The sequence below is a fragment of the Mustelus asterias genome, chromosome 25, assembly GCF_964213995.1.
Source record: "Mustelus asterias chromosome 25, sMusAst1.hap1.1, whole genome shotgun sequence".
Taxonomy (NCBI): Eukaryota; Metazoa; Chordata; class Chondrichthyes; order Carcharhiniformes; family Triakidae; genus Mustelus; species Mustelus asterias.
Window position 1 is genome coordinate 54,188,905 of NC_135825.1, and position 26,302 is coordinate 54,215,206.

The following is a 26,302-nucleotide window of genomic DNA, read 5'->3' on the forward strand; positions in this document are numbered from 1 at the left end:
CCTCTTTCTTAAAGTCCACATACTCAATCCTTTCAGTCCACCACACGCCCGGAATACATCCACCCAGGTCCTTCTCCTCTGTGAAAACCGAGGCAAAATACTCATTGAGCACCTCTGCCATTTCTATTGGTTCCGTACAGACTTTCCCACCTTCACCTTTTATAGGCCCTATTCCTTCACGTCTCATCCTTTTACTCTTCACATATTTATAGAACGCCTTAGGGTTCTCCTTAATCCTACCTGCCAGGGCCTTCTCGTGACCCCTTCTGGCTCTCCTAATTTCCTTCTTTAGTCTCTTCCTACAAGCCGTATACTCTTCTAAATCCCTATCTTCACCAAGCTCTCTGAGCCTTTTGTACACTTTCCTTTTCTTCTCAACTCGGTCCCGCACAGCTTTCATGCACCACGGTTCCTTTAACCGACCAACACCTCCCTGTCTGCTCGGAATGTTGTCCTGTAGAACTCTAGACATGATGTGGAGATGCCGGCGTTGGACTGTGGTAAGCACAGTAAGAAATCTCACAACACCAGGTTAAAGTCCAACAGGTTTATTTGGTAGCAAATACCATAAGCTTTCGGAGCACAGCTCCTTCGTCAGATGGAGTGGATATCTGTTCTCCAACAGTGCACAGACACAGAAATCAAGTTACAGAATACTAATTAGAATGCAAATCTCTACAGCCAGCCAGGTCTTAAAGGTACAGATAATGTGGGTGGAGGGAGCATTCAACACAGGTTAAAGAGATGTGTATTGTCTCCAGACAGAACAGCTAGTGAGATTCTACAAGCCCAGGAGGTCTCTAGACAGACATTCCTTGAAAAACTTGTTTGTTGGTTAAGGCTTACACATTAAGAGCAGCCACTTGAACAGGAAGACTGCTGCTGCTTGCACCCAGTGTTTAATTGGCTGTAAAATGCCTTGGGCTATTAAAGGTGCTATATAACAAAAAAGTTATTTTAAAAATAACATTGCAATCTTTCTCCATGATCGTGATCTTAAATGTTTCTCTGAATGCTGGTAGGTCTGGAGTTGCCAGTTTGTGTGATGGGAGCACAGGATGGGGTTGGTACAGGGAAATCCCTTCTCCAGCAAAGCACACCTGTCTGAGACATACCTGGTGACGTCAGGCGAATTCCCTGCCGGCGGTGTTGACGAGGAAGAGAGTGCGCATGCGTCTGATCAGAGGCGAAGCAGTGAGTGCGCCTGCGTGCTGTTTGTGGGGTGGCGAGCAGGAGGAGCGCGTGCGGAGTGCGCCTGCGCTTGGCTGCAGGCTCGCGGTGGGAGCGGAGCGGTTGGTCGCTCGGTGAATGTGAGCCCGGGTCGGGTCGGTCTGGCGGGCAGACGCCATGGGCAAAGAGCAGGAGCTGCTGGAAGCGGCTCGGACCGGCAACGTAGCTGTGGTGGAGAAGCTGCTGAGCGGCAGGCACCGGCTGTCGGCGGGCAGCGGTGGCGGCGGTGGCACGGTGTCCCTGCCTCAGCTTTCCAACCTTCTCAGGTGGGTCGGGCGACAACTTGGGAATCGAGTAAGGATGAGGAGGGGGTGGCTGGGCCTGGGCCGGGCCGGGTCGGGTTGGGCTGAGGAGGCGGGACACCTGGAGAAGGGACTGGCCGTGCTGGGCTGCTCAGTGTCTGAAGTCCTGTGTTTAGGAAATACGCGGCCAAGTGTTTGTTGTGGCTGCGATCACTTTAAATTCAGAGGATTCTTAGTGGACCTAATGGCAGAGGGAAGAAGATTCGAGTTTAAAAACGAGCTGATGCTGCAGAAGTGACTTATTTTCCTTCAAAGCCTCTTTGCACGTTCGGCTCCTTGCACAGTGACAGTATTGTGCAATTTGCAGTAAGTGTTGCAGAGAATGTTGAAGTTCTCGTTAAGGGAGTGAGGAAATGGTTGTAATCCTTGTGTTTACAACCTGATTTTTTTTTGTTTTGAAAGTTTAGTATATGCATGTGATGTCCTGATGTTTACTTTTTAAGAAAGTGGATTGTTTGCGTTTCCAACTTGTTTGAAATTGCCTTGTTTAAAAACAGTTCATAGCTGTTCCGCACAAAACCAGAATGTGAAGAAGCATATATATAATAAATATACACGCACATATCTTGCCTTAAACCTGGTAGGGCGAGTTAGTGATTAATGTTCAGTTTCTGAACATTGTCAAGTAGGTGATTCCCCCAGGTCTGTTATCCTTATGTCATAAGTACTCTTTGGACAGAATTTTCGATGAATTAATAGGTTATTTGTATCCTTTTAACCTGATGCTTGCTGGTATTCCAAGCATTAAAGTTAATCTCAGTACAGCAAGAACTGCTGCTGTATTGTTTGAAATTAAATAAATTGGAAATCTCAAACAAGGCAGCAAATATTGGAACCATACTTAATTATTTAACATCTATGGAGAGAATAATAAAATCCATGTTTCAGGCTGGCAGAACTTCTGAAAGGAGCCAGTCTGAAACATCGACTTTTTTCTATATATGCTGAATGATCTATATGTATCTTAAAGATTTTTGGCTTCATCCTTTCCATCTATTATGACACTTTATTTAATGCTTAATTGGCATACATTTTCATTTGTCAGTGACACTAGTCAGACAGGGACGTCATTATTTGTCTGTATTCTTGTAGAATTTACCTGGGTATACGAGGTATAAAAAGAGTGCCTTTTTTAAGACCATAAGATATAGGAGCAGAATTACATCATTCGACCCGTCAAGTCTGCTCCACCATTCAATCATGGCTGAAAAATTTCTCAACCCCATTCCCCTGCTTTTTCTCCTGTAATCCTTGATCCCTTTACCAATCAAGAACCTATCTATCTCTGTCTTAAATGCACTCAATGACTTGGCCTCCACAGCTTTCTGTGGCAATGAATTCCATAGATTCACTATCCCTGGCTGAAGAATTTCCTCCTCATCTCTGTTCTAAAGGGCCGTCCCTTTACTCTGAGGCTGTGCCCTCGGGTCCTAGTCTCTCCCACTAGTGGAAACATCTTCCCCATGTCCACTTTCATTATTCTGTACATTTCAATGAGATCCCCTTTCATCCCTCTAAACTCCATAGAGTTCTCAAACGTTCCTCGTACGTCAAGCTTTTCATTCCCGGGATCATTCTCATGAACTTCCTCTGCACCCGCTCCAGGGCCAGCTTACCTGTCCTTTAGATATGGGGCCCAAAATTGCTCGCAGTATTCTAAATGTGGTTTCACCTGAGCCTTATAAAGCCTCAGCAGTACATCTCTGCTTTTGTATTCTAGTCCTCTCGAAATGAATGCTAACATTGCATTTGCCTTCCTAACCGCCAACTCAACCTGCAAGTTAACTTCAAGAGAATCCTGAACTAAAACTCCCAAGTCCTTTTGCGCTTCTGATTTCTGAATTCTCTCCCTATTTAGAAAATAGCCTACGCCTCTATTCTTCCTACCAAAGTGCATAACCTCACACTTTCCCACGTTCATTTCCATCTGCCACTTTTGTCCACTTTCCCAACCTATCCAAGTCCTTCTGCAGCCTCACTGCCTCTTCAATATTACCTGTCCCTTTGCCTATCTTTGTATCATCTGCAAACTTAGCCACAATGCCCTCAGTTCCTTCATCTAGATCATTTATGTGTAAAGTGAAAAGTTGTGATCCCAGCACTGACCTGTGCAAAACTCCACTAGTCACTGGCTGCCATCCTGAAAAGGACCCCTTTAACCCCTGTCTTCTACCAGTCAGCCAATCACCTTTCCATGCTAGAACCTTGCCTCTAACACGATGGGCTCTTATCTTACTGAGCAATGCCCTGTGTGGCATCTTGTCAAAGGCCTTCTGGAATCCAAGTAGATAACATTTACTGGCTCTCTTTTGTCTAAACTGCTTGTTACCTCCTCAAAGAATTCTAACAGATTTGTCAGGCATGACCTCCCCTTGATGAAACCATGCTGACTTTTCTCTATTTTACCATGCACTTCCAAGTGTTCCGAAATCCCATCCTTAATAATGGACTCTAGAATCTTACTAACGGGCATGTAATTTCCTGTATTTTGTCTCCCTCCCTCCCTTAATCGGGGGTGTTACATTTGAGACTTTCCTGTCCTCTGGGACCCTCCCTGACTCCAGTGATTCTGGAAAGGTTCACCAATAATGCCTCCACTATTTCTTCAACTATCTCCTTCAGAACTCTGGGGTGTAGTCCATCTGGTCCAGGTGATTTATCCATCTTCAGACTTTTCAGCTTCCCTAGCACCTTCTCCTTTGTAATGGCCACCACACTTACCTCTGCCCCCTGACTCTCTTGAATTTTTGGTACGTTACTGGTGTCTTCTACCATGAAGACTGATGCAAAGTACTTATTCAGTTCCTCAGCTATTTCTTTGTTCCCCATTACTACTTCCCCAGCGCCATTTTCCAGTGGTCCAAAGTCCAATCTTGCCTCTCTCTTACCCTTTATATAGCTTAAAAGACTCTTTTTAGAAGAATGAAATTGTAATTAGTGTATGCCCCAGGCAAGAATAAAACCTTCAATAAGAGCCAAACTGATCTTTAATCTGCATGGAACCTCTAGCAGTCTCTGTAGTTTCTCATGAAATCTTATTAGTTTTGTGCCACAAAATAAATAAGTAGAAATGAAGAGATCATGAGATTAGTAATATAATTCATTTTACTTCCTTTTGCAATCTGCTGTTTTAGTTACCTGGCTGCAATTGAGCTCACATCATGGAAATTAACATACATAATTGTAATGGTTAATATTTATTGGTTTCTAATATTTGTTTGTTTCTGCCTGAATGGATCCTTGCTTCCAGAGTTCTGACAATGTGGCTGCTAGATCAGTATATTAAACAGTTAATGTTTATTTGCAGTTACTTCAGTAATTTTGGTTAAAGCACTTGGCAAGAGAAATGAGACCACAGTAAAGAGGTAGTTTTGCACCTCCCACAAGGACATGCATACAAACTTTTAAAATAGTAGTGTTCCCAAGAATTATCTTTTGCATAGGATGCTCTTCACATTTGTTAGGTAAACTTATGGTACTGATTAGTCGTCCTTGGGGCGGCACGGTAGCACAGTGGTTAGCACTGCTGCTTCACAGCTCCAGGGTCCCGGGTTCGATTCCCGGCTCGGGTCACTGTCTGTGTGGAGTTTGCACATTCTCCTCGTGTCTGCGTGGGTTTCCTCCGGGTGCTCCGGTTTCCTCCCACAGTCCAAAGATGTGCGGGTTAGGTTGATTGGCCAGGTTTAAATGATAAATTACAAAAACTTAATTTGTACTCAGTCAACAAAAAATTACTACCTGTAGAGTGTCCTACATCTGTAAATCCAAAAAATGAACATGTCCGAACACCACACTTTTTTTTGAACCCCATTGACATTTAGCATGGGAAGCCTGAACTGACACAAACCTTGCCACACTCTGCCGTCAGCGCAGAAAGATTGTGACCTGAGTCAACATGAACCTTGCCAACCTCACTTTTCCTTTTGTGGAAGAAGACTGTGACCTGAGTTGACATGAACCTTGCTGACCGCACTCTGTCTTTAGTGCAGGAAGTCTGAGCCAACATGACCCAAACCAACTGCACCCCCAACGTTTAGCTCAGGAATTCACTGACCCGAGCAGATATGAACCTCATGCCCACACTCAACTTTCAGCACGGAAATGCACTGTTTACTTTGCAAAGCCTCTCCTGAAAGCAGAGTCACAGATTATGCCTTGGGAGCTTATTACAGGTAACTGATATTCATTATTCATTGGTACATCTTACTCTTCTAGCCATTTTATTTACCTTAGACTGTAGCTAGTCTAGAGTTTGGCCATTGTAACATAAGCTGGTATGCGGTATCGGAAAACCAAAATGATCTGAAATGCAAAGTGGATTTGGATAAAGAATACTTGACTGTATATATTTTTCAGAGGCCTGTACTTGGGTTTGGGGCTTGCTGTCTGCAGTTATTGCTGAACTCTAAGCCAGCTGTGAATTATTGACAGGAAGCAGTATCGTGGATATGCTTCAGTGGTTGACATGAGGGAAGTGGGTTTCTGGGAGCGTGAAGCAACATAAATTTATATATGCCTTTAACTTAATAAAGCTCCCAAGGTGCTTCACAGGAGCATTATAAAACAAAAATATGCCATTGCAACAAATAAGGAGAGAGTTCGGTTTTAAGACATGTCAGAAAGGAGGAAAGAGGTGGAGAGGTGTAGGGAGGAAATACCAAAGGTTAGTGCCTAGGCAATTGAAGGTGTGGCCACCATGGTGAGCGATTTAAAATCAAGGATACAAAAATTTAGAATTTGAGTGCAAGTATCTTGAGGGTTTTGGGACTGGAGGAGATTAGACATTGGGGTGGGCCATCTACAAGATGCACTGCAGGAACTCACTAAGGCTTCTTGGGCAGCACCTCCCAAACCCACAACTGCTACCATCTAGAAGGACAATGGCAGCAGACGCATGAGAATACCACTACCCAGGGCGGCACGGTGGCACAGTGGTTAGCACTGCTGCCTCACAGGTTCGATTCCTGGCTTGGGTCACTGTCTGTGTGGAGTTTGCCCATTTTCCCAGTGTCTGCGTGGGTTTCCTCCCACAGCCTGAAAGATGTGCTAGTTAGGTGCATTGACCTGAACAGGTGCCGGAGTGTGGTGACTAGGGGAATTTCACAATAACTTCATTGCGATGTTAATGTAAGCCTTTTAACTAATAAATAAACTTTTGAGTCACTCATCGTCCTGATTTGAATATACATTGACGTTTCGTTACTGTGTCAAAATCCTGGAACTCCCTCCCTAAAAACACTGTGGGTGTACCTACACCCCACAGGGACTGCGGAAGTTCAAGAAGGTAGCTCACCATCATCTTCTCAAAGGCAACAATAAGTGCTGGCCAGCCAAAGGTGCCCTCATCCCCTAAATTAAAAAAAATACCTAATTCTGGGTTTTAGCAATAGATGAGCTGAGGCAGGTGAAGTTGTGTGATGTTAGAGCTGTGAGACAATACTGTGCCTTTAAGAAATGTATTTTAATCATGTTCCTTTGCAAAACTTTATTGGCGCTGAGATGTCTGCAACTGGTATCCTCTAATTGTTACTGAAGCAATATAATGGACATCATGCTGTTTTAAATCTGGACTAATGCAGTGTTCTGGGGTTTTATTTGTCCTTTGGGGTTTGCTGAGTGGAGCTTGATTTGGGGATGACAGATCAGGTGATGTCGAGGGACGGTTTTGCTACAGAAAAGTCCAAATTTTTAGTTTTGGTTTAGTTGCTGTTGGAAGCTAATGGAAGCAGCCAGTGTCTCTTTCTCTCTCTCCCCCTCTCTCTCTCTATACCCCCCCCCCCCCCCCCCCCACTCCCCTCCAGAGGCTTTTTGGAAAGTTCCAGGACTCGGAAGCCTTAGAGATTTAATTCAACATTCAAAGACCAGTTCACAGTGGATGTTAAAAAGCTGAAAACCCAGCATCATGTGAGCATACTTGCATTTTGTGCCAAGTCTAGAAAAGGGTGTATGTTAATGGGATGGTGTTTGACTTGGAACAACATAGATAGCTAGCTGTTAAGGTTTATATGCATCATGTTTGTAATTGGTAAAAGTTATGCTAATTCTTTTTATTATCTTTTGACTGTTTTTAACTTTGAAAGCTTCCGAGTGGGTCATTTGAATCATACATGGGATGAAACACCTTGTACTCACCTGTGCCAAATTCAATTGTAAAAACTTAAGATCTAGGCTATCTTCATAAAGCAGCTTGGAGTTGCTGGCCTGGGTTTTAACAGGTGTAATAGGTGGTGTTAGTGTGAATATGAAGCTTATCTTTGGGTCAAATATATCACCAAGATTGCAAACGGACTAATTTTGTCTTGGACTTAGTGAGAGAGAAGAGTTCGTGCGGGATTTTAAAAAAAATGGTTTTGATTTACCTGATATTTAATTGGCAGAAATTTCTGCTTATCCATCCAATATTGGGTGTCTGATCAGCAGTCGGATAATTTAGCAGCAGTGGAGGAACTTGGAAAGGTGTTGCTTAGGTACAGCTGGGTAGCCACAGCATACCAAGAGAAATAAGAGGGTGCCCAGGACAGATCCTTGGGGATCATCAGAGGTAACAGTCTGGGAGTAGAAAGATAAGCAAGTAATGTTCTGGAGATGATTAGATACTGCATATACTTTGCAAAGGTTGACCCCAGGATTTCTGGTCTGAAAACATTTTTTAATATACTGTGTTCAATTGGATCCTAATTTTTTTTTAGAGATCAAAGCCAAAACATTTCAGAGCCAGAGTATAACCCAGAAGTGATGACTTGTTTGTAAATGTATAAACACTGAGTACGAGTGAATAAATGCTTTAAATATTTCCATGTTTACATTTTTTATTAAAATTATCAGCGATTAGATTATGAACAATAATTAGTATGAATTCTTTGGTGTTATTGGTTTTTGCTTTAGTCCATTGCAGTGATGGTTTTGTTTAATTTCACTTTTCTCAAATCAAGCATATACATCAGCCCCTCAAACATAGCCTGTGTAAAGGTTGGCCCCATAGTTGGTATTTTCCCCACCCCCTGTGGCGTAAGGTCCCGCCATTGACTGTTGTGGGATCTTCGAGACCCGCCACTGTCAGCGGGGCTTCCCGTTGAAAATCCCTCCCATGACTTTTGGCCAAAAAACTTGGTCTCTAAAATGGAACCTTTTACAAGAGTGACTCTGGCAGTCCCACCCAGCTGCATGATGGTGTGGGGGAGATGGAAGAGGGTTGTGTGTTCAACCAGTTAAGGGCTGCAGACAGATCGAGAAGGCTGATGAGGGATAGTTTACCTTTGTCACAAGCAGTGGATATAGTTTGTGATTTCGATTTTGGTACTATGACAGGGGAGGTAAGCTGATTAGAGGAACCTGAGTTCCGAGGAAGATGCGCACATATCTGGGAGACAACAAAATATTCAGGGGCTTTGGAGAGAGTTTGCAAGCATGTTGGGGTCAAGGACTTTTCATTACAGAGAGGTGTTTCGATGGCACATTAAATGGAGAGAAGGCTGACACCTGAAGAAAGAACTGTTAATATTGATTAATGTGGAGAAGATGATTGGTCAACAGTTGAGTGGATATCGTATTGAGGGGGTAGGCTGTGGTCTCAGACAAGATGAACTCAGAAGACGAGAAGGGTAATAGGAGGGAGCCTAGAGGAAAGAAGGTGGTTCAGGCCTTGGGCAGGCAAAACTTTAGAAAGAGTTTGGCCCAGTGAGGAAGATGAAATAGCTGATCAGTTGGTCATGGCCTCAATGACAAAGGAGACCATGAGGTCGAGTGGGGATGAGGGTGGAGGAGACGGAGGTGATGTTTAAGAAAATAAAGGTGCAGAGAGCGAGAGAATGTGAAGGTTTTGGAGACTAGGGCATCAAAGGTGAGCAAAAATGTAGAAATGTTTTGAGGAATATTGCAAGCAATGCTGACCCATGCATGATGGACATAAATTAACAACCTCTAGGACACCTTTCACCACAACATCTTGACATTACAAGTTAAATTTCAACAATTTGCAGTGAAGTTTTCAAGTACTGCAGCGCAGGGCGTAGGACAGATCGCAACATTAACTGGATTGTGGGAACTTCAGAATTTTGAGATTAGGAATTTGGTGAGCAAACAGGTGCTTCTTTTTGAGATGAACACTTCTGGAGATTTCTGTTAATTTGAGTAGTAAGTATTGAAAATTTTGTTCACAGCTTTAGTGCTTAATGCAAGTTAGTGTGCATTTTTAAAAAGGTAAACAAAATGAACTTAAATACACAAAGCTAATTACCTATAAATAAATACAAACGAAGATAAGGTAAAGAATTTAGATTCCCATACCAGTTTCTAAAAATTTGGAGCTTTCTTGTAATATCTGTTTGGCTGGGGTAAACTACTCTTGGATCTGGTGATGTTACAGAACAACAGATTGGTGATTGATTGCAGAAGGAATTGGTGAATGATTACATAGTTTCTTTTGCTTTGGGTGAGTAAATTTATTTTTTTAATGAGCAGTCTATCTAATTTTACTTCAAACTATCAAGAAAATAAATAATAACAGAACTGGCAAGGCAGATCATGTGTCGGGACTGTTGTATGTGGGAGTGTGTGAACAGTGAGTTTCTTCTGAATTCCCACATCTGCAGGAAATGTTTCTGTCTTTAATCACTCAGCTCAGTCATTTAAGTTAGTGTGAATTATGAAACAAGGGCGTGAGAGACATTTCTTTATAGTTTTATCCAGAACGCAGCTAGATCCCAGAGGAAAGGACTGGTTCAAGAAAGGTAGGTGTTATGGAGTTGGGCAGTAGATTGGGAGTGGTTGAAAAGGGGATCCCATAGACTGTACAGGACCAATGTACTCTCTGCCTGTGGGGACAAGGAGATAAACTGGGAATGGCGGTCACAATGCAGATCAAGGCTCAGAAGGCTGTATGTCGATAGGGGGGGTGGGGTGCCTCTGAGTGATAGATGGTGTCCTCTGCAGTTACCAGTGAGGGTCTTCAAAGTTGTGTTATCTTGAACTAAAATAAAAAATGGATGTGAAGGGTAATAATCTCTGGATTATTGCCTGACAGAACAAATTAACAGACACATGATCAGACTAATTAACACCAGGTTAAAGTCCAATAGGTTTATTTGATAGCACAAGCTTTCGGAGCAGTGCACCTTCATCACCTGACTTCTTACTGTGCTTATCCCAGTCCAACGCCGGCATCTCCACATCAGACTAATTAATACATGGCTAAAGGGCTGCTGTGGGTAAGAGAAATTCCTTTTCAAAGGAACACTGGTATCAGAATTGGGATCAGAAGAAATTTTGCTGATATAACAAGCTTCACCTGAACCAGACTGCGATCAGTATCCTTGTGGCCTTGAGTTCCTTTTTTCAAACATTAGTGTCAATCTGGTGCCAGACCGAGGGAATCTCCAAATGTTTTACAACAAATCAGGGTAAGCAGCCAATTGCATTGAAGCATTGTCACAGACAGCAAACTGAAGTAAAGTAAACTGCACTGATTATGTTGTGCCTTTAACTACATTTTATAGAGCAAAATAAATGTTTGGGACATATGCATGAGATTAAAGTACAACCTAAAATACCAAAAGTCAAAACTTCCACATATATTTATTTTTAATCGCAGTGGAGAAATTTGACATCCCACAAATAGATTTTCAAAGCCAGTGATTTTTAAACAGTAATTAATGAAATTAGAATGCAATTCATTAGATGTAACTTTTCCAAGGGTTTTTTTTTACAGAAAGACTAATATGGTATAAAAGCCAAGTTCTGTTCAGATGAGTAGTTTCTATTTGATTTCAGTCTGCAGAGGTTTAACAGTGTATCTCGTGGAGGAGTGCAGAGTCATGGACATAATCCCTTTCTAACAGCATTGTGAATGTACCTACATCACATTGCAGCAGTTCAAGGTGGCGGCGGCTCAACTCCACCTTCTCAAGGGCAATTAAGGATGGGCAATAAATGCTGACCTAGTCAGTAACATCCACGTGGTGAAAGAATTTTAAAAATCTGGAATTCCATATGAGTGCAGACTCCAGAAGCTGCTCCATCTTAGAGGAGGAATTATGATGAATGTTGACAGATTTACTGTTACAATCTCAAAATCTAGACCTGTGCTCCAGTCAGTTTAGTATCAGTGGTAGGAAAAATAATAAAATTCCTACTAAGGGAGACAATTTTAGAAATCTAGAAATCAAATAGTTAGCATGGAATTATTTGAAGGGGGAGCAGTAGAATGGAAGACTAGCTGGTTGCAAAATGAAGTAATGAGTAGGGACACAAGATAACTGTTCAGAGTTGTGGAAATGGGTTCCACAAGGATCAAATCTGGGACAGTTTGATCATAATTTATATTCGCAATTTGGACTTTCGAATCAAAATACCATTAGTGGATGACCCCAAGTTGTGGGTGATAGCCAACAGAGGACTGAGGAGGGCTGCAACAAATTGCAAGAAAACCTGAAACTTGCTGACTTGGCATATGAATTTCAACACAGATAAGTGGCTTCCTTCTGTGCCGGAAATGACCATGACTCTGACTTTTCAGGAAGAGCAAAGCTAGAAGCTGTTGGCATGATAGTTACCTAGAAATAAAATAGGGAATTCAGAAGAAACTTTCAAACAGAAAATGGTGAGAATGTGGAACTTGCTATTACAGGAAGTAATTTGGGTGAATAGTATTGGTGCATTTAAGGGAAGCTAGATAGGTATGTGGGGGCTGGGGTGAAGGAAATAGAGAGTTTATGCTAAAATATAGAATTTGGCCCATCGAGCCTGCATTGACAACAATCCCACCCAGGCCCTAACTCGCACACCTTTGGACTGTGGGAGGAAACCAGAGCACCCGGAGGAAACCCATGCACAGATGGGTAGAATGTGCAAATTCCACAGACAGTTACTCGAGGCCAGAAGTGAGCCCGGCGCTGTAAGGCAGCAGTGCTAACCACTGTGCTACCCAAATTGAATTTAAATTCCACGAGCTGTTATGCTGGGACTCAAACCCATACTCCCAGAGCATTAGCCTGGGCCTTAACCACTCGCCTAGTGACATTACCACCACACCACTGTCTTCCCATAAACCTGTGTGACATTTAGAGAATATATTCCACATAACCACACCTACTTTCTGAGCATGCATAAAAAAACATTCAGCTCAACAGATCCATGTTGGTGTTCGTGCTCCTGTGAGCAACCTCCATGTTTTCATGGAACCCCATCAACATATCCCTCTATTCAGAGTGGTGAAGAAGGCATTCAGCATGCTTGGTTTCATCGGTCAGAACATTGAATACAGGAGTTGGGACATCTTGTTGAAGACATTGGTAAGGCCACATTTGGAATACTGTGTACAGTTCTGGTCACCCTATTATAGAGAGGATATTATTAAACTAGAAAGAGTGCAGAAAAGATTTACTAGGATGCTACCTGGATTTGATGGTTTGAGTTATAAAGGAGAGGCTGGATAGACTGGGACATTTTTCTCTGGAGCGTAGAAGGCTGAGGGATGACCTTATAGAGGCCTATAAAATAATGAGGGGCACAGATCAGCTAGATAGTCAATATCTTTCCTTAAAGGTAGAGGAGTCTAAAACTAGAGGGCATAGGTTTAACGTGAGAGGGGAGAGATACAAAAGAGTCCGGAGGGGCAATGTTTTTCAGAGGGTGGTGAGTGTCTGGAACAAGCTGCCAGAAGTAGTAGTAAAAGCAGGTACAATTTTGTTTTTTAAAAAGCATTTAGACAGTTACATGGGTAAGATGGGTATAGAGGGATATGGGCCAAATGCGGGCAACTGGGATTAGCTTAGGGGTTTTAAAAAAAAGGGCAGCGTGGACAAGTTGGGCCGAAGGGCCTGTTTTCATGCTGTAAATCTCTGACTCTATTCCATTTTTTCTTGTGCTTATCTAGTTTCCCATGAAATGTGCCCATGCTATTAGTCTTAACTACTCAATATATCAGTGAGTTCCCTATTCTAATCACTCTGGGGAGAGAAATTTCTAAAATTCCTTTTTCCATTTACGAGCGACAATTTTATTTATGATGAGCTTTGTTCTCGCTTGAAAGTGGCAACATCTCTGTGCCTACCTTGTCAAACCCTTTCATAAGGAATACTATCAAGTCACCAGCCCACTCCACTTAACAAGTTTATCTTTTCCAAGAGAAAAGAGCTCGAGCTGTTTCAACCTCTCCTGAGATTCCTTTAAGCTGTGCAGATGTGCGCCCATGCGGCAGTCCTGAAGTTATCACGTGGTGCAGTAAACAGGCTGCACACAAAAATTAAAGGGAACGTTGGATATAACCTCTCAGTTCTGATATTCTACTAATTTGTTTTGCACCTTCTCCAGTGTCCCCTTCTCATTACAAGAAGAAAATATGCATGTTGAGCAATAGCTGGAAATGATAAACAATACTTAACATCTACCATCATGCAAATTGTCTTGAGATTCTTGGTCATTTTCAGAGTGCATTAAACTGAGTTTTGATGAAAACCTGAGTTCTAGCCACCTTGGAGTCCCATCATAGCAATTTCACCAAATGGTTTCCAAGCTGAGGAGCAATCTCACTGACTATGCTGAATGGAAATGCTCATGCTAAAGCTGAATTTTGATTCCATATTCTACTGTAGAACCTACAGCCAAAGCAGATAATAACCATTCCTTTCTCACAATGTCAAGCATGCAAATTTTATCTGAGGACTTCATTAAACTGTTTTCTGCCTGTTGGAGCTGCTGTTTATCTGAAGAGACTACACGTCGTTTGAAGCCCATAAATTATTGATTAGTATTGTGATAGTGTCTCATTCTTAAAGACAAAATAATCTGCTTTCTAAAAAGTAATTTGCAGAAACATAAATTTAATCATTCTGTAATGCAGCATATAAAATAGAAGCAAGTTTAAGCTTTGTCAGCTTTTGCTCATCTGAAATTTGAATGGAAAGTTATATCATGTAAAACATGGAAGTTGGGTGCATTTCCGTTTCTTTATAATTCAATTAGATTATTTGTGTTCAGGCTGTCGGAACTCAATTGTCAGGATAGGGACTTGAAACCATCAATCTTTAAGAGTTACTTGCGCTTACAATTTGCATCCTACATCTGCTTCATTGGGAGGTAGTTTTTTAAAAATTTATTATTGTGAATTGTATTAACATACAGCGAAAAGTATTGTTTCTTGTGCGCTATACAGACAAATCATACATTCATAGAAAAGGAAAGGAGAGAGTGCAGAATGTAGTGTTATAGTCATAACCAGTCATAGCCAGGCTGTAGAGAAAGATCAACTTAGTGCAAGCTAAGTCCATTCAAAGGTCTGGCAGCAGCAGGGAAGAAGCTGTTCTTGAGTCGATTGGTACGTGACCTCAGACTTTTGTATCTTTTTCCCGAAGGAAGAAGGTGGAAGAGAGAATGTCCGGCTGTGTGGGAACCTTAATTATGCTGGCTGCTTTGCTGAGGCAGCGAGAAGTGTAGACAGAGTCAATGGATAGGAGGCTGGTTTGCGTGATGGATTGGGCTACATTCATGACCTTTTGTAGTTCCTTGTGGTCTTGGGCAGCGCAGGAGCCATACTAAGCTGTGATACAACCAGAGAGAATGCTTTCTATGCTATTGGGGAGGCTCATTTGACAACTTAGGTTTCATTTATCACCATTATTATTGTGGAGCAGGCTAAGTAATCAAGCTAAGAAATAATGTTTTCAGTTCTGATAAGCAATAATATTTGTGACAATTAGTACACAGTTATCAAAAACATAATTTCTGATTTGCAGCAATCATAGCTTTTACATAATGGTTGCTTCTAAACTTAATAGTTTTAATCGAGGATTACCTGAAACCTCATCTTGCCTTTTCTGTCCACAGTCACACACTGACGTGCATCTTTCCAGAGTTTTCTGGTTTTATTTGAGAAATAATGAATACCTGTAATAGGTTGACATTTTTGACTAACTGGCAATCCTGACACTTAAGTTTCCATTATTGTGACAGTATTATAAAGAGTTGTTTTAATGTCGGGGTTGTTTGCACAAGGGAATATACTTCGGGATAATGAGTATAGTTATGCCCCATGGTGGTGGTTTAAAAAGGGTGAAAGTGGCCTGCTTCCATACAATAGGTACACCAAGAAAATTGGATAATAAAACAGTATTTGCCTTGTAACTATTTTGTCTCTGGAGATTACTAACCAAAAGCAGGAGGAAATGTTTGTCACAGGAAGGTCTGTCTATGCTGATTGAGGTCTGCAATTAATGGATTCTGCTACTGGAGAAGACAGTAAAAACTGACTGTCAGATAAATATTGAAACATTGATGCGGTATAATAAACTCTATAGTATCCTGTTACTTTAATTACCTTATCAGTGGGATTGTGACTTGCACAGGCAACTATTTTTAAATGAAGCATCCTTGTTGAATAACTGAAGAAGGCAAATAGCAAAGTTGGTTATTTATATGTGTGAAATTCCTGAAAATCGGCTGTTTTTTGTCAAGAATCAGTGGTGCATTGGTCACAAATTGCAGCGTATGAAATTTCACTTGGTTAATGGTCTCTTCATGGGATTTCCTGCTTGCGACTTGGTGAAACATTAAATAATTAAGCTGTTGATTCATAAATTGAAAATGGACAATGGTTGCTAAGAGTTTCCAAAACTTAATGGACATGTAATGTTCGAACAGTTTCCTTAAGCTTTGAATTTATGAATGTGCCATGATGGGGTGCCTTGATCAGCAGTTGGCCTTGAAGGGAACTAAATGACAATTTTTTTGCTGAATGCTGATTACTTTTTTTTTTGGCAGATTTGGGGGAGGAGGAGTTAGAATTTGACTTGGATGACAGAAATAAACTATTTAATGATTGTTGGTTGGGGGAGGCATAGAAGGTGATAGTCACTTTAATCATCTGTTAATACAGTTCCTCCTCTCAGTTGCATTGTTAACTTGAGCAAATGCTGTTCTGACAGTTTCTTTATGAAGCAGAATACTGAACACATTCTTCAACTCCTACTGCTTAGAAATTTCTCATACTACTCAGTGGTGAATACTTGTGCACAAATATCAATAATCATCAGCATAACTAGGAATTCTATGGTAAATAACTTGCCTCCTGACTTCTCAAAGCCTGTCCACCATCTACAAAGGTATAAATTAGGACTGTGATGAAATACTCCTCATTTGCCTGGATGAGTTAAGCTTCAACAAAACGAAAGAAGCTCTTTACCTTCCATGACAAAGCAGCCTACATCCACCATGCTAAACATTCTTTCCCTCCATCATTAGTGTACAGCGGCAGCAGTGTGTACCGTCTACAAGATGCACTACAGCAACTCGCTGTGCCTCCTTTAACAGCACATTGCTAACCTGTAACCTCTACCACCTTGAAGGACAAGGGTACAATATAGCAGCAATTATACACCATCCTGGCTTGCAACTTATTGTCAGAAATATGGAACTCCCTAACAGCACTGAATTTACCTAAACCAGATCGACTGCCATGAAAGACAGATCATCACTTCAACCTTCGAGTAATTTGGGATGGTAGCAAATGCTGGCCTTGCCAGTGGTATTCACATTCAGTGAAAAAATTAACCCCTGCTAATTTCAAAACAACATTCTCTCTCAATGTATATGAGGATTTTAAAACATTTCTAACAGTTTTCGCTGTTCTCTCCCCTTCCTAAAAGTAGAAACTTAGAAGTGCTCATCCTTGTTTTCAGATCCCTTCATGCCCTTGCAAATCTTTTTAACTCCTCCAGCTCAACAACCTTCTGAGACTTCGGCAGTACTACAGATCTGAACGTAGGTGCATCCTGATTCTTCATTTCACTTTTACTGCATGGGTTTCCTCCCACAATCTGAAAGACGTGCTGGTTTTCTCTGCTAAGACGCTCCTTAAATACCTATCTCTATGACCAAGCTTTTGGTCACCTGTTTTGTAATCTCACGTGGTTTTGTGTCAGAGTTTGCTTTGCAATGCTCCTGTCAAGTGCCTAGACGGTTTATTATGTTAAAGGCCCCAAAATGCACATCGTTGCTGTTAGGATGTGGTGACTTGTTTTTGACTCTGTCAGCTGCCTTTCACGATTGATATTTCTTCATTTGTAATCCTGGATTGAGTGTTGATAAACCTTAACTTTGTGAGTTTGATAATTTATTTAACATTAGAACTCGTGTAGTGGTAGAGGTTTACAGCATGGAAACGAGCCCTTCGGCCCAACTTGTTTATGTCGCCCAATTTTTACCATTAAGCTGGTTCCAATTGCCCATGTTTGGCCCATATCCCTCTATACCAATCTTACCTATGTAACTGTCTAAATGCTTCTTAAAAAGACTAAAATTGTACTCGCCTCTACTACTACCTCTGGCAGCTCGTTTCAGGCACTCACCTGGAATTGTCCCTTTGGACCCTTTTGTATCTCTCCCTTCTCACCTTAAACCTATGCCCTCTCGTCTTAGACTCCCTTACCTTTGGGAAAAGATGTTGACCTTATCTGTGCCCCTTATTTTATAGACCTCTATAAGATCACCCCATAGCTTCCAAAACTCCAGGGGGGAAAAAGTCCCAGTCTATCCAGCCTCTCCTTTGTAACTCAAATCATCAAGTCACGATAGCATCTTAGTAAATCTTTTCTGCACCCTTTCTAGTTTAATAATATCCTTTCTATAATAGGGTGACCAGAACTGTGCCCAGTATTCCAAGTGTGGCCTTACCAATGTCTTGTCTTGTACAACTTCAAAACAAGACGTCCCAACTCCTGTATTCAATGTTCTGGCCAATGAAACCAAGCATGCTGAATGCCGCCTTCACCATCATTCCACCACCCACTTTCAAGGAACCATGAACCTGTGCCCTAGATCTCTTTGTTCTATAAATCTGCCCAAAGCCCTACCATTAACTGAGTAAGTCCTGCCTTGGTTTAATCTACCAAAATGCATCATCTCACATTTATCTAAATTAAACTCCATCTGCCATTCATCAGCCCACTGGCCCAATTGATCAAGATTCTATTGCAATCCTAGATAACGACCTTCACTGTCCACTATGTCACAATCTTGGTGTCATCTGCAAACTTTCTAACCATGTCTCTTAAATTTTCATCCAAATCATTAATATAAGTGATAAATAACAGTGGACCCAGCACCGATCCCTGAGGCACACCACTGGTAATGGGCCTCCAGTTTGAAAAACAACCCTCAACAACCACCCTCTGGCTTCTGTCATCAAGCCAATTTTGTATCCAATTGGCTACCTCATCCTGGATCCTGTGAGATTTAACCTTATACAAAGTGCATGTAGACAACATTAACTGCACTGCCCTCATCTACCTTCTTGGTTACCCCTTCAAAAAACTCAATCAAATTCGTGAGACATGATTTTCCACTCTCCAAGCCATGCTTACTGTCCTTAATCAATCCTTGCCTCTCTAAATGCCTAGATCCTGTCTCTCAGAATACCTTCTAACAACTTACCCACTGCAGACGTAAGGCTCACGGGCCTATAGTTCCCAGGCATTTCCCTCAGCCCTTCTTAAACAAAGGCACAACATTTGCCACCCTCCAATCTTCAGCCACCTCACCTGTGGCTGTCGTTGATTCAAATATCTCTGCTAGGGGACCTACAATTTCCTCCCTAGCCTCCTACAATGTCCTGGGATGCACTTCATCAGGTCCCGGGGATTTATCTACCTTGATGCACTTTAAGACTTCCAGCACCACCACCTCCGTACTATGTGCACTCCTCAATACATCACTATTTATTTCCCTAAGTTCCCTAATATCCATGCCTTTCTCAACAGTAAATACTTTTGAGAAATATCCATTTAGGATCTCACCCATCTCTTGTGGATCCACACATAGATGGCCTTGTTGATCCTTAAGAAGCCCAATTCTCTCTCTCTCTCGTTATTCTTCCCTAGTCATCCAGGGTTCCCTACTTCTATCAGCCTTGCCCTTCACTAAAAGGAATGTACTTACCCTAAACCCTGGTTAACATGCTTTTGAAAGCCTTCCACTTACCATCTGTTCCTCTGCCTGCCAACAGACTCCCCCAATCAACTTTGAAAGTTCCTGTCTAATACCATCAAAATTGGCCTTGCCCCAATGTAGAATTTTAACTTTTGGGCCAGACCTATCATTCTCCATTGCTATCTTAAAATTAATGGAATTATGGTCACTGGTCCCAAAGTGATCCCTCACTAACACTTTTGTCACCTGCCCTTCCTTATTTCCCAAGAGGAGGTCAAGTTTTGCCCTCTGTCTAGTTGGCCCATCCACATGAGAAATTCCTCCTGAATACAGTCAACAAATTTCTCTCCACCCTAATACTATGGCTGCCCCAGTCAATGTTGGGAAAGTTCAAGTCCCCTACGATTACCACTCTATTTTTCTTGGAGCTATCTGTACATATTTGCTCCTCAATTTCCTGCTGATTATTTGGTGGCCTATTTGGGCTTCATGTGGTCTCAATATGCCGACACTATAGTTAAGAAAGCCCACCAACGCCTCTACTTTCTCAGAAGACTAAGGAAATTTGGCATGTCAGCACAGTAGGGCGGCACGGTAGCACAGTGGTTAGCACTGCTGCTTCCCAGCTCCAGCGTCCCGGGTTCGATTCCCGGCTCGGCTCACTGTCTGTGTGGAGTTTGCACATTCTCCCCGTGTCTGCGTGGGTTTCCTCCGGGTGCTCCGGTTTCCTCCCACAGTCCAAAGATGTGCGGGTTAGGTTGATTGGCCGGGTTAAAAATTGCCCCTTAGAGTCCTGGGATGCGTAGGTTAGAGGGATTAGCGGGTAAATATGTGGGGTGGGATTGTGGTCGGTGCAGACTCGATGGGCCGAATGGTCTCCTTCTGCACTGTAGGGTTTCTATGATTTCTATGAACCTTTACAGATGCACAATAGAAAGCATTCTTTCTGGTTGTATCACAGCTTGGTATGGCTCCTGCAAAGAACTACAAAAGGTCGTGAATGTAGCCCAATCCATCACGAAAACCAGCCTCCCATCTATTGACTCTGTCTACATTTCCCACTGCCTCGGCAAAACAGCCAGCGTAATGAAGGACCCCACGCACCCTGGACATTCTCTTTTCCACCTTTTTCCTTTGGGAAAAAGATACAAAAGTCTGAGGTCACGTACCAACCGACTCAAGAACAGCTTCTTCCCTGCTGCTGTCAGACTTTTGAATGGACTTACCTTGCATTAAGTTGATCTTTCTCTACACCCTAGCTATGACTGTAACAATCCTATCAAAGTGATCTTCCCCTTCTTATTTCTCAGTTCTACCCTCAGCAATATCCCCTCTCAAAAACGCAACTCCCCTCCTCTCATCTCCTGTTCTATCTTTCCTATAGTAACCCTCCCTAGTGGCTCTAGCAAATCTCCCCTCCAGGTTATTAGTTCCCTCTCCAGTTCAGATGTAACAGGTCACCCCTACTCCAGAAGAGATCTCAATGATCCACAAATCTAAATCCCTGCCCCCTGCACCAGTTCTCAAGCCACGCATTCATCTGCCTAATCTTCCTGTTCCTACTCTTGCTAGCACTTGGCACCTATATGCATGTTTGTGCATCGTGTATGGTTGTGAAATAATGGCTTTCTGGGAATGCAGTATATCTCTTACATTTGTAATTTTTTTGAGCGATTAAATCAAGGAACCAGCTTTGGGCAAATGCGCAGGTCTGTGGCCAAGTAGGAAACCGAGGTCTTGTAAGTACATTTAGATTTTCTGATGTTTAGCGATCATTGTGAAGGTCACTAATAGTGAAGTTGTCTTGGAACCATCAATTTGAAATTGCACTCTTTTTAGGAGCTAAGTGAACTTTAGGTATACTTATAATGCTGCTGAGGTCCAAGAGATCACATTCTCGTTGATGCAGTATTGGAGTTGGGCTCCATGTGGTATCAATACGCCGACACAATAGTTAAGAAAGCCCACCAACGCCTCTACTTTCTCAGAAAACTAAGGAAAATTTGGCATGTCAGCTATGACTCGCCAACTTTTACAGATGCACCATAGAAAGCATTCTTTCTGGTTGTATCACAGCATGGTATGGCTCCTGCTCTGCCCAAGACCGCAAGGAACTACAAAAGGTAATGAATGTCACCCAATCCATCACGCAAACCAGCCTCCCATCCATTGACTCCCCACTGCCTCGGCAAAGCAGCCAGCATAATTAAGGACCCTATGCACCCCGGACATTCTCTCTTCTACCTTCTTCCTTCGGGAAAAAGATACAAAAGTCTGAGATCACACACCAATCGACTCAGGAACAGCTTCTTCCCTGCTGCTGTCAGACTTTTGAATGGGCTTACCTTGCATTAAGCTGATCTTTCTCTACACCCTAGCTATGACTGTAACACTACATTCATTTCCTTCTCTATGAACGGTATGCTTTGTCTGTATAGCGCACAAGAAAGAATACTTTTTACTGTATATTAATACTTGTGACAATAATAAATCAAATCAAAGCTCATGTGATTACCAATATGACCACACCATTGTAGGCTTCAGGGCAGGGAAGGTTGTACTCTTGCCATTTTTCCTTGTCACTTTCAGGAACGTGAATCCTATTGTAATTGCAGCGCTGCAGAGAAGAGAAAACCACTTTGATGCTAAATTAGTAAATAAAGGAATTTGATTCTGAATTTTTCCTTCAAGATTATATGGTGATTTCTTTCTATCTTCCTTTCCAATTTAAAAAGTCAAGCTATGGGAATCCAAGGTTTGAATGTGAGCCTAACCTTGAATTTGTGTGTGATTCTCACGTCTGGATGTCAGTTGCCAGAAAGTATTTGCATTTTTGAGTTGTGCAGAGAGAGCAGCACTCGCATGGAGATGTCTGACCTCCCAAGTGCCACTTCTTAAATTTGGTGCTACAGCTCCTGAACAGAAGTATGATACATTAAAGGAAACTGAACCATAGAAGCTTGTAAAATTTTATATATTTATCAGGTTTGGAGGCTGTCTGATTTGTTTAAGATGATGCAATTGCTGTTGCGTGAACTGCACATCTGCTGTTGGCTGCACTTCTCAACATAAGGATGCTTTGAATTGGAACAAAGATGTTCTTTTATCTACTTGATAGGTGATTAAGACTACATGCACTGATTACTGTGCTTAATATTATGCAGATAAAGTATCGGTGGGACAAGTTGCTGTTGTTAAAATTGGTTCGGTAAAAGCAAAGATAAATTTCAGATGTGTTACCTTATCCTACTGAATGTGAAAATAAGATAGCTCAGTTACCAGATAATGATTGACATTGAGGTTTTTTTGAGGGTAGTATATACATGTTATTTTAACAGAATTATTTCAATGTGACTTTCTTACAATCTTTGTAAAATTCCCAGACCTGAATAAATTTTGCTTTAAATTGAGGCAGAGATACATACAGGAAGCTGTCGTGTACAACAGTAAAGCAACTGATCAGTTCATCTGTGCTGTCGTCTTGGTGTTGTTTGAAGGCAATGAGAGAGCTGGTAAACTAATAAAAGATCTTTAATGTTTAGTTTAGCTACTTGGACTCTGTTCCCTTTTATAAAAACTAAACCTTAGAAACAATGCCACAGGAAATTGACAAGTACTGGACCAAGGTACCCTTTTTTATTTTGTTGTGAGGGCCATCGTGTTTGTGTGGGGTTCAGAATTGGGCACAATAAGCCAGTTGAGGGTGGATCAGTGTTTTAAGATTCATCGTAACTTCCTTGAGGTTGTACTATATTCCTCTATTTATAAAGCTCAGGATTATGTATCCTTTATTAACTGTCCTCAGCCTGCCTTGCAGCCTTCAACAATTTATGCACATGGACTCCAAGTATCTGTTCCTGCACTCCCCTTCGGGTTAAATCTTTCATATTGTCTTCTCTACATTAAGTTTCATCTGCCACATACATACCACTAACCTGCCTATGTCCCCTTGAAGTCTATCACTATTCTTCCCTCAATTCACAATGCTGTCAAGTTTTGTATCATCTGCAGATTTTGAAGTTGTCCTGTATGCCAGACATGCAAGCACACAGGACAAAATCCTTGGGTCCATTTAGTAGGAAACAGTAGGAGGAAAAAAATCTGTGAAATTCCTCTCTGACCCTCTCCCGCCCATGCCCCTGAGGACATATTTTATGAGATGACCACTGTCCTGGTCAGAAACAGATTCATGTCTTCTGTGAAGGATTTCAGACACTCGGCAGCCAGAGGTCCACTGTTCTGAGGGAGAAGCACAGTAAGATGTCTCACAACACCAGGTTAAAGTCGAACAGGTTTATTTAGTAGCACAAGCCACAAGCTTTCGGAGCGCTGCCCCTCCATCGGGTGAGTGGGAGTTCTGTTCACAAAGGGAGGACAGCCTCCTGACATCAAACTAGGTCTGATCTTTTGCAGCCAAAAATTGTGACTCTGATCCTCAGGAACCTATTGCAATCCTTTGTTAACATTGCACACATCCTTTTTGAGTAGTGGAGAAGTCTCGAGGGCCGAATGGCCTACTCTCCTGCTCCTGATTTGTATGTTCATATATTTTTACATTTTCAGGAATGATTTTAGAAAAACAAGATAATTAAATTCTCAGTCCAGTCTAAATTTATGGCACATCGATGTTACAGTTTCTGTACCATATCATTCCACAGTTATTCAGGATTCTAACTCTAATTTTGTTTGGAATGCTTTGTATAATATCACTCAGTGCTGCTTCCAATGTTCTTTTTATCTGGATTTCTCATTTAGTTTTTCACTATCCATGTTTCTTCTACACCAAACATTTTGCTCTTCCTTTTTCCTCATGGTGTTTTTTCATTTATTTCAATTAAGCCGTAAATCTGGACTTTCTTCAGCCTCTACAACATTAGTTTATATTCATTGTTGTTATTCAGTATACACTCTTTGCAAAGTTGTTGGCGCGGTTTTGGTCCTGCTAAGAACTGTCCCCTTAGTATAACTTTCCCTTATTCCAGAAAGCAACATTATAAAATGCAATAATTGTGTAAATATAAATTTATTTTATTACTGGTTTGATGGTGCTATGTCACCATTCATCACTTACATTACATTATTAGTTATATTTTCCTTCTTATCCATTTTTCCCCAAAAACATTAATTTTTGTGATTTGATTAGATTTACAATGCATGAAGTTTTGCAAGCTGTTCAGTCATATGGGACTGGTGAATATTTCACCCTGGCATCCATGGATATACAATTGACTGAGTGATCAGGGACTCAATGTGGCTCTTTTTTCTATCTAACCCATGGAGACCGAGGCGAAATGTGGCAGTCTTTCTGTTGTCCCAATTGAGCCATGATGTGGAGATGCCGGCGTTGGACTGGGGTAAACACAGTAAGAAGTCTCTCAACAGCAGGTTAAAGTCCAACAGGTTTATTTGCTAGCAAAAGCCACTAGCTTTCGGAGTGCTCGCTGCTCCTTTGTCAGGTGAGATGAAGCCTGACGAAAGAGCAGTGAGCGCTCTGAAAGCTAGTGGCTTTTGCTACCAAATAAACCTGTTGGACTTTAACCTGGTGTTGTGAGACTTCTTACTGTCCCAATTGAGCACAGATATATATTGAATTTGGGACTTTGCTGCTTTATATGACTGAACTGTTCTCCTGGCAAACTTCCCTTTGTGTGCAGTAGTAGTTTTGTTAGTTGAAGTAATTGAGGTGGATAATGTGAGAGCACAACAAGGCCTTTGGCTCAACCCCAGTTTTTGCTGAATTACCTGAGGTTAACTGGAATGCAATGCAACAGTTGGCTGTAGAACCCTTGGGTTAAACAGGTGAACATTGAAACAGGGCTTAGACCCGATTGCTGTGTAGATGGAATAGGTTTGAGCTCAAAAGCTCTACTGTTGGATAGTCTCCCAGCACTGACTGTAAAAGTTGACAAGAAATAATGAATGTTTGGGTGCATGTTGGTGGTGACTCCCATGCACAGGCCTATGTCCCAGTTGAAGAATGATTATCTTTGGGAGCGAAGGAAGGAAAATTGGAGGAGAATATAAAAATAAATGAAGCTGAATCATACTGGGGTATGGATCTGATGATCATTCAGCGTGTGTCAGTTGTGACACTGGGCTTTTAGAGTTGCTTTGATTCTGTCTACTCTGACTTGTCCTAATATGCCCGTATGCATTTCAGTGGAAGGCATGTGTCATTAATCAAAGGTTTAATACAGTGGGTGGCATAGTGGTTAGCACTGCTGCATCACAGCGCCAGGAACCTGGGTTTGATTCCTGGCTTGGGTCACTGTGTGGAGTTTCCACATTCTCCCGTATCTGCGTGGGCTTCCTCCGGGTGCTCTGGTTTCCTCCCACAGTCTAAAGATGTGTGGGTTAGGTGGATTGGCCATGCTAAATTGCCCCTTAGTGTCAGGGGGAACCTGCTGGGTAAATGCATGGGGTTATGCGGATAGGGGCTGGGTGGGATTGTGGTCGGTGCAGACTTGATGGGCCAAATGGCCCCCTCCTGCACTGTAGGATTCTATGATTCTTGATTCAAAGTGGATTGAGTGAAATTATCTAATAATTCACTTCTAAGTACCATGTTTCCACTTTGTGTGTCAAGTAATTCAAATGTTGCATCAAAATTTTAATGCAAAAAAAGTCTCTCAAATTATTGGATAACTGGTTGATTTCAATTTTCTTTCTCTAAGGCAATTGGGATCAGCTCATCGGTTTTGTCTGGAAACAATCCTAGACCTTTCTGATCTGTATGGCTCAGGTCTCCCACACTGGCTTCTGCATTTCTCTATTGGGGCAGCTAACTGATTCTTTCAGTTAGGAGAATAAAATTTAGTTCTAAAACTTGACAGTTAATAAAATCCTATCTG

General features: G+C 41.8%; 1 protein-coding gene across 15 annotated transcripts in view; it reads left to right on the forward strand.

Moving 5' to 3' along the window:
- Positions 1–1,220: 1,220 nt before the first annotated feature.
- Positions 1,221–26,302, forward strand: part of LOC144479191 (ankyrin repeat and SAM domain-containing protein 1A-like) — a 409,264-nt gene continuing 384,182 nt past the window's right edge. For 11 of the 15 annotated variants that reach the window (XM_078197812.1, XM_078197820.1, XM_078197816.1 and 8 more), the window contains exon 1: positions 1,221–1,496. In XM_078197812.1, the coding sequence (XP_078053938.1) occupies positions 1,348–1,496 (149 nt within the window). In that variant the 5' untranslated portion in view covers positions 1,221–1,347. The remainder of the gene's footprint in view (positions 1,497–26,302) is intronic. The other 4 variants (XM_078197815.1, XM_078197826.1, XM_078197825.1 and 1 more) reach the window with 2 other exon arrangements.